The sequence below is a fragment of the Arachis ipaensis genome, chromosome B03 (assembly GCF_000816755.2).
Source record: "Arachis ipaensis cultivar K30076 chromosome B03, Araip1.1, whole genome shotgun sequence".
Lineage (NCBI taxonomy): Eukaryota > Viridiplantae > Streptophyta > Magnoliopsida > Fabales > Fabaceae > Arachis > Arachis ipaensis.
In genome coordinates, this window is record NC_029787.2 from 12230999 (window position 1) to 12239626 (window position 8628).

Sequence of the window (8628 nt, forward strand, 5' to 3'; positions counted from 1 at the left end):
TAATCCAGGGTCATCAGTCACACTCAAGGTCCAGCGATCCCCTGATTTCGAGGTTGAGGACCAGCACCAGGGGTTAAACAATTATTACATCTTTCAAAGGGTATATGTGTGTCTAGCTACTTGTAAGAAGAGCTTCATGCAGTGTAGAAAGTTTATGGGATTGGATGGGTGTTTTCTAAAGACACTTCAAGGAGGGTAGTTGTTGACAGCCGTTGGGTGGGATCCCAATGATCAAATGCTTCCAATCGCGTACGCTGTTGTGGAGGCAGAGACCAAAAACACCTGGACATGGTTTCTCCGGTTGCTAATTGATGATTTTGGAGTTGAGATCATTAGGAAAATAACCTTCATGTCTGATCATCAGAAGGTAAATTGCTTGATAAATATATTGATTGATTGATAAATATGTTGCTTGATAAATATGTTGTTTGATAAATATATTGATTGATAAATAAATTGTTTGATATGTAAATTGATTGATTGAGTAGATTGGTTGATAAAAATATTGGTTACTAAATGCATTGACGTATGATTACATTGTTTGATAAATGGGATTTACCTGCTCTCTTAGGGACTCTTGCCTGCATTCGATGAAGTCATCCCTGGAGTAGACCATAGGTTCTATGTCTACCATCTTTACAGCAACTTCAGGAAGAAATTTTCTGGACTACAGTTGAAACAGCTGATGTGGAAGTGTGCAAAGGCTACACATTGGAAGGAATGGGAGAAAGAGATGCAAATCATCAGGCAGATCAATGTGGATGCACACAAACATCTGAATGCTATTCCTCCAAGATTTTGGAGCAGGTCCAGGTTTAATTTTCATTCTAAATATGACACTCTTGTAAACAACATGTGTGAAAGCTTTAATGGTGGAATAGTAGAGTTTAGGGAGAAACCTATAGTGACAATGTTGGAGGATATCAGGGTTTATTTGATGACTAGATGGGATGTTAATAGAGAAAGAATTAAAAACTTTAATGGTACCCTTCTACCTCGCATTAGGATGAAACTAGAGAGGAGAGGCAGATCTGCTGGTGAGTGGAGGCCTTACTGGTCTGCTGCACAAACGTATGAGGTTGTTAATGGACTGAATAAATTTGCTGTTGATCTTTCTGCTCATGAGTGCTCTTGTAGGAAGTGGCAGCTTAGTGGTATACCCTGCACACATGCTATAAGCTGCATCAATTTTAAGAGCCTTGACATAGATGCATTTGTTGATGACTGCTACAAGAAGGCTGCATATGTCAAGTGCTATGATTCAGTCATCAATCATCTAAATGACTCAGATTTATGGGAGATAACCAACTTTGATGATGTCATGCCCCTCCCTATCGAAATCCTAGCCACAGACCAGTCAAGAAGAGGAAGAAAGGACCAGATGAAGCTCCGGACAGCAGCCAGTCCCACTTGTCTAGGAGGGGACAAATCCAGAGATGCTCAAACTGTGGTGAATCTGGACACAAGGGGGGAGGATGCAAGAAGCCATCCCTGGATGTAAGTGTGTGTATTTCATGTATGTTAGGGTTACATTATCATTTATTCATCAACTGCATTCTTTAATGTGTTTCAGGACCAAAATTTTAGTCAAGCTGCTAGGAAGAGAACCAGAGGCGGAGAGGCGGCGAGGTTGCGAGGCGGCGAGGCGGCGGTAGTGGCTCGCGTCTCCTCTCTCCCTCGCGTTCCCCNNNTTTTATAATTTTTTATTAAAGTAGGGGTAGTTTAGGAATAAAATTAAAAATTTTATTAAAAATGATGATTTTAATATGAAAAAAAAGTTAAGGATGATTTTAAATCGGAAATTACGTTGGGGACGATTTCGATTTTGACCATCAACGTTAGGGACCAAAACAATACTTATGCCTTAAAAAGATCTCAATTGCTTATTTTATTCAAAGGTTTATTATTTAATGACTAATTAATTAATTAGTACACACAATAAATTTGGTTTAATAAATTAAAAATATTAACATAATATTAAAAGAAATAAATTTAAAAATATTACCAAATGATATAATTAGTTTATCGTAATAACATGTATTTAATGAGTTAAAACAAATGAATCGGAAAACACCGAAACACTCTCAAAAGCATGCCATGTCAGCTCCATTATTAAGTGCAAAAATTTGATTTTTATAAGATAGAATAGATTGAATAGATAGAATAGATGATAAACCAACAACAAAAAACAAACATTAACTATTAAGAACTAATTTAGTGTGAGGTCAAATAACATAACAAGTAAAAAAAAAAATTATTAATAGCAAATTATAGCAACTAATTAATATAATTAAAATAGAATAAAATTATATCACTTTTAATTAATGTTATTGATCCGTTCATTGGCTATAATTCGGCTCAGGTAAAACTATAAATCGGAATATGATTAAAACTAAATAAACACGTGATATATCAAGAGTATGTGGAGAGTACGTATTTTAGTCTTTTAACAGACTTATCCTATCAAATCAAACAACTACGTGCCAACCCAAATTGGCATAAGAATCTATCCGTAAATCTCTCTAAACAATCTCACTAAAGAGCAGTTACCACAATATTAGACCCACTAAGTAACCACAACAATCCTATAAATACATCCACTCCTGACATGACATGAAAGAGGTACACTATTCATTCTGAGTAATTTAATATTCATCTTCTACTCTTACTAACTTGAGCGTTGGAGTCTCTTTGCAGGTCCCAACCTCCTCCGGTGTTCCTTGACGGCTGAAGTATGACAGAAAGCTCCATACACACTGAAGAAGAAGTTGTACCTCGGTTCAGATTACTAGACAGGAGCATTTGGCGCCCACCATGGGCCTCGATTTTCTCATTCACAAGTTTACTCCCATATGCCTTGTACTCTTTTTTGCCTTTTAGGAACTGAAGCATGACGGATCAATCGGGCACTCAACAGCATCCCCATGCTGGTCTCGACCTCATGGCAGCAAACGCCGCACTGCTTGCAGAAAATCAGCGGATGGCCGAGCTATTAGCCACTCTGCAAAATAAAGGCAAAAGGAAAAATGTCAACAAGGAAGTGAACGCCGACCAACAAGAAGAACACCAATCAGAATCCAATGCCAAGACAGAGGAGAAAACTCCGAAAACAGGGAGGCGGCGAGCTAACCCCTTTTCTGAAGAAATTATGAGTTTTAAAATGCCTCAAAAACTTCACACTCCCTATGACTCTGGTACCTTATAAAGCGATCGGAGATCCTAAGATTCATGTTACCAAATTTGAATCTATGATGTTCTTCAATAGTGATTCCGATCCCATATTATGTCATTCTTTTCCTACTTTTTTAGATGGTGCTGCGCTGTTGTGGTTTTCCAATTTTCCTACAGGTTCGATAACGAGCTTTGATGATTTCTCCAAGTTGTTCATTAATCAGTTCGCGGCCTCCAAAATTTATGTACGAGACTCAGACTACCTCAGCACTATTAAACAAGGACCACATGAGAGCCTAAAAGACTATATGACCCGCTTTACAATGGCAGCTATGGAGATTCCCGACCTCAATCTCAAAGTACAACTGCACGCCATAAAAAGTGGCTTACGACCGGGAAAATTCCAGGAAGCCATAGCAGTGGCGAAGCCAAAGGCACTGGAGGAGTTCCGAGAAAAGGCAACCGGACAGATTGAAATAGAAGAGTTGCGAGAAACTCGGCGGAATGAAAGGCAGTCGAACAGAAAGGATGAGGATAAACCAATTGCCAGAGACACTAAAAAACCTTTCAAGCTAACGCCGAAGTATGATTCGTACACGAGATTCAACACCAGGAGAGAAGACATCATCAAGGAGATACTACACAACAAACTAATAAAGCCACCGAGCAGAGCCGGCTCATATCAAGACCAGTGATTTGTGGACAAATCTAAACACTGCGCCTTTTACCAAAAGTTCGGCCACACAACTGATGAATGTGTGGTCGCCAAAGACCTATTGGAGAGACTAGCAAGACAAGGGCACCTGGACAAATACATCAGTAGCAAAGCGAGGACGACTTCAGACAACTCTAACGACTGACGCCAAGAGCGAGCTCCACACACCTCAGAAAAAGCCAGACCCCAACCCCCACCAACCAGGGGAATTATCAATTGCATCTCAGGAGGATTCGTAAGCGGCGGTCAAACAAGTTCGGCACGAAAGCGCCGATATAGGGACATGCTAACACTCCAGCGGACAGCCGACGTGTTGACCATCAAACCAAGAATACCCAACATATCTTTCAAACAGTCAGACTATCAAACAAACTCTGATAATCTGGATGACCCAGTAGTAATCTCTATTCAAGCAGGGGACCTCCTAGTAAAGAAAGCTCTCCTCGACCTCGGCAGTAGTGCCGACGTCCTCTTCTATTCAACTTTCAAAAGGATGAAGCTCCACGAACGAACTCTGCTACCATCCTCAGGAGAACTAATAGGATTCTCGGGAGAACGCGTATCCATCCTCGGCAGCATCTGGCTGAAAACGACCTTAGGAGAACATCCCATGAGCAAAACAAAGGATGTGCAGTTCCTAGTAGTCGATTGCACTAGCCCTTATAATATCATTCTGGGCAGACCCTTCCTAAATTCTTTTGGTGCCATTGTTTCCACGCTCCACTTGTGTGTCAAATTTCAGGTACAAGAGGACCAGATAACCACCATACATTCCGACCACATTGAAGCTCGCAAGTGTTACAATGAGAACTTAAAAATAAGAACAGACATCCGACAAAGAGCCGAGCTGACTCAAGGAACATATAACATCGCTAACATCTCGGGTACCGCCGAACTTGACCCAAGAGGAGACTTCCATGACAAACCAACACCAACAGACAACCTTGAAAAGGTACAATTAGATGACAACATTAACCATTACACTCACATCAGCTCTTCTCTTCTTTCAAGAACAAAACAGAAGATAACGAACCTACTCCGGCAGAATGCCAACCTTTTTGCCTGGACACCAGCAGATATGCCCGGTATCGACCCGAGCCTTATATGCCACAAATTACAAATCGACCCAAGAGTGTCCCAAAAGAAGCGCAACATGGGAGACGAGAAACGCGCAGCATGCCTCGAAGAAACCCATAAGCTCCTCCGAGTAGAATTCATAGAAGAGCTTCGATTCACAACATGGCTATCAAACGTGGTTATGGTAAGAAAAGCCTCAGGTAAGTGGCGAATGTGCGTCGATTTTACTAACTTGAATAAAGCATGCCCTAAATACGCTTATCCACTCCCATGCATAGATAAACTCATAGATAATGCATCAGGATACAACGTTTTAAGCTTTCTAGACGCATATTCTGGATATAACCAGATATTAATGCATCCAAAAGATAAGGACAAGACAGCTTTCATAACTGAATTAGGAAATTATTGTTATACTGTTATGCCTTTTGGACTTAAGAATGCAGGGGCTACCTAACAACGACTCATGGACAAGGTTTTTAATAAGCAAATAAGAAGGAATCTGGAAGTATACGTTGACGATATGGTCGTCAAAACCCAACAAGAACACACCCATGATGCCGACCTAGAAGAAGTGTTCGGTCAGTTAAGAAAACATAACATGCGAATCAACCCAGAAAAGTGCGCCTTCGAGGTTAAAGGAGGAAAATTTATGGGATTCATGCTGACATTAAGAGGCATTGAGGCCAATCCCGAAAAATGTGAAGCGATCGTAAACATGAGGAGTCCCTGAACAGTAAAGGAGGTCCAGCAATTGAATGGAAGACTAGCCACACTTTCTCGATTCCTACCAACTGTATCAACACATTCTCAGCATTTCTTCAACATACTCAGAAGGCAAACGAAGTTCAACTGGAGCACGGAGTGTGAAACAACCTTTCAAAAGTTGAAGTCAATGATATCGTCTCCACCGATCTTACAGAAACCGAACTTAGAAAAACCACTGTTCCTATACTTATCGGTATCCCCAAAGGCTATTAGTTTCGTACTTGTCACAGAGATAAAAGATAAGCAAGAGCCAGTCTACTTCGTCAGCAAAACATTGCAGTCACAGCAAGGAGATTAAGGCACTACTTCCAAAGCAACAAAATCATCGTTAAAACAAACCAGCCCCTGCGGAAGATCCTCACCAGACCCGAGGTATTAGGAAGACTCACCAAATGGTCGATAGAATTATCCAAATTTGATATAACATACGAGCCGCGGACAACAATAAAGGCGCAATTCCTAGTAGATTTTCTAGCCGAGTTAACAGACCAAACAAATCAGGAACATACTTGGGAGCTATATGTAGATGGGGCTTCAAACTCAGAAGGATCTGGAGCAGGTGTATACCTAACGAACAAATCCGACCTCCAAGCGGAACAATCAATCAGATTCTCCTTCCAAACAAGCAACAACCAAGCCGAGTATGAAGCTTTACTCGCCGGCCTTCGACTTGCACAGTCACTAAATGTAACACACCTGCAAGTATATTGTGACTCACAACTGGTCCTACAACAGGTAACCGAAAATTTTCAGGTAAAGGACCAATTGTTAGAAAAATATCACACACTGGTAAGAGAACTCATCCCTCAATTTACCTCAATACAAATCACACACATAGCTCAGGAACAAAACACCCGAGCTAATGCTTTATCAAAGCTAGCAACAACTAGAAAATATATGCATGATTCCGTTATATCTCAGCTAACCCTAGCTGAACCAAGCTTTAGCAACAAAAGAATATTCTCTATATCACAGGAACAAGACTGGAGAGCAACATACAAACAATACCTACAAGCTGGGACTATACCAACAATTATCAAGGACGACAGAGCATTCAAAAGAAGAGCAGCATCTTTTACACTCATAGGAACAGAACTATACAAATGAGGTTTCTCTCAACCACTACTGCGATGTCTAAGCACGAACGAAGCTAAGATCGCCATGAATGAGGCCCATGAAGGGGTATGCGGCAACCATATTGGAGGAATAAGCCTGGCATCAAAAGTAGCCCGAGCAGGTTACTATTGGCCAACAATGAAGAATGATTGCATCGAGAAGGTAAGAAGATGCGACAGCTGCCAAAAGCACGCACCACTAATACACAACCCGGCCGAGAACCTACACACCTCGGAGGTAAGCTGACCATTTCACAAATGGGGGCTAGATATTCTCGGCCCTTTTCCTAAAGCCCTTGGGCAGGTAAAATATTTACTTGTAGCAATTGACTATTTTTCAAAATGGATAGAAGGCATACCTTTAGCAAAAATAAGGGTTGAAAAGGTCCGAGCTTTTATTTGGAAGAACATTATTTGCCGTTTTGGTATACCACATGCTATCATAACTGACAATAGTCGACAGTTTACCGATCAAAGCCTGGCAGAATTCTTGCAGGGTTTCAAAATTAAACATCATTTTTCATCAGTAGAACACCCGCAAACAAACGGACTCGCCGAGGCAGCCAACAAAGTAATTCTTATTGCACTTAAAAAAAAGTTCGGCGACGCTAAGGGAGAATGGGCAGAACTAATACCAAAAATAATGTGGAGTTACAATACAACAAAACAAACAACCACTAAAGAGACCCCTTACCGACTTATCTATGGCGCCGATGCAATGATCCCAGTCGAGATTGCTCTCGCATCAGGAAGAGCAGCACACATATCAACAACCAACAATGATACCATCAGACAAGCAGAACTGGATACAATAGAAGAGGACAGATACAAAGCTGAGATAAGGCACAAGTCAATGCAAACCATAAATTAAACAGTTATAATTGACACAACATTACTTAAAAAAATAATAAAATTAAATTAAATTTTCATAGAAATAATCCTAACCGTATCCAAACATCCTGGATATAAGCCAGCCTCGTTAAAAACAGTTAAAAACGGCTCGACTTTACCCATTTCCACTCCTGCACACAACATAACCTCCATAACCACACATAGTTCATGGATCTACCAACGCAATCTTCAGCTCAGTGAGTGAACTCGTTCGTGTTTCCAGGAGAAAAGGATGATGCTGGATTTGGGTCCGTTCTCAAGCGAGAACTTCGACTCTAAGAAATGGATCAACGCCGCTTGCCAGAGCCGTCACCAGCAGGAGCCAGTCGACAAGCACTTTGTCGACATGGAGATGAAAATCCAGATGGTCTCCGAGGAGATCGCCGCCTCCCTCGAGGAACAGAGCGCCGGCGCTCTCCTCCGAGTCCCCCGCGCCACCCGTGACGTCATCCGACTCCGTGACGATGCCGTTTCTCTCCGCTCCGCCGTCTCCGCCATCCTCCAGAAGCTCAAGAAGGTACGTGTGTCTGCTATAATGTGCGATTCGCTATGCCTAGATTTGAGATCAAATCGGGAATTTCATATTTGTCTTGCTTTGAGCTTTTCCAATCTCTCGTGCTGAAGAATGAATTGTTGATTATAGTCAATGCATAGTGTTATTTGTTAATCTAATTTTGAATTTTGTTGTGCTAAGTTATAGATCTTTAAACGTGGTTACTTGTAACGAACTATGCACCATAATATTTGCACTGAGATCTAACTGGCTAACTCGGAGCAAGCTTGTGTTGGATTGGTTATGTGAATGCATTAAGGGGAAACCGTGTATTCCTTTTTCTGAATATAGTTGCTATAAGCTTACTCTATGCTGCTTTATATTTGTTTAAGATAACA

General features: G+C 41.1%; 2 protein-coding genes across 2 annotated transcripts in view; both read left to right on the forward strand.

The window, feature by feature from the left end:
* On the forward strand, positions 236 to 1655 carry LOC107632520. Its single transcript, XM_016336193.1, has 3 exons — positions 236 to 367; positions 572 to 1497; positions 1574 to 1655. Exons 1-3 carry the CDS (start codon positions 236 to 238, stop codon positions 1653 to 1655), a joined length of 1140 nt encoding a protein of 379 aa, XP_016191679.1.
* LOC107629639 (conserved oligomeric Golgi complex subunit 7) overlaps positions 7807 to 8628 on the forward strand; it is a 5494-nt gene continuing 4672 nt past the window's right edge. Inside the window, exon 1 of the mRNA XM_016332473.2 lies at positions 7807 to 8254. Coding sequence (XP_016187959.1) covers positions 7970 to 8254 — 285 coding nt within the window. The 5' untranslated portion in view covers positions 7807 to 7969. The remainder of the gene's footprint in view (positions 8255 to 8628) is intronic.

Coding starts and splice junctions, on each gene's coding strand:
- LOC107632520 (XM_016336193.1), top strand. CDS start 236: ATGCTTCCAATCGCGTACGCTGTTGTGGAGGCAGAGACCAAAAACACC. Junction 368..571: donor TCATGTCTGATCATCAGAAG/GTAAATTGCTTG, acceptor CTGCTCTCTTAG/GGACTCTTGCCTGCATTCGA. Junction 1,498..1,573: donor GCAAGAAGCCATCCCTGGAT/GTAAGTGTGTGT, acceptor AATGTGTTTCAG/GACCAAAATTTTAGTCAAGC.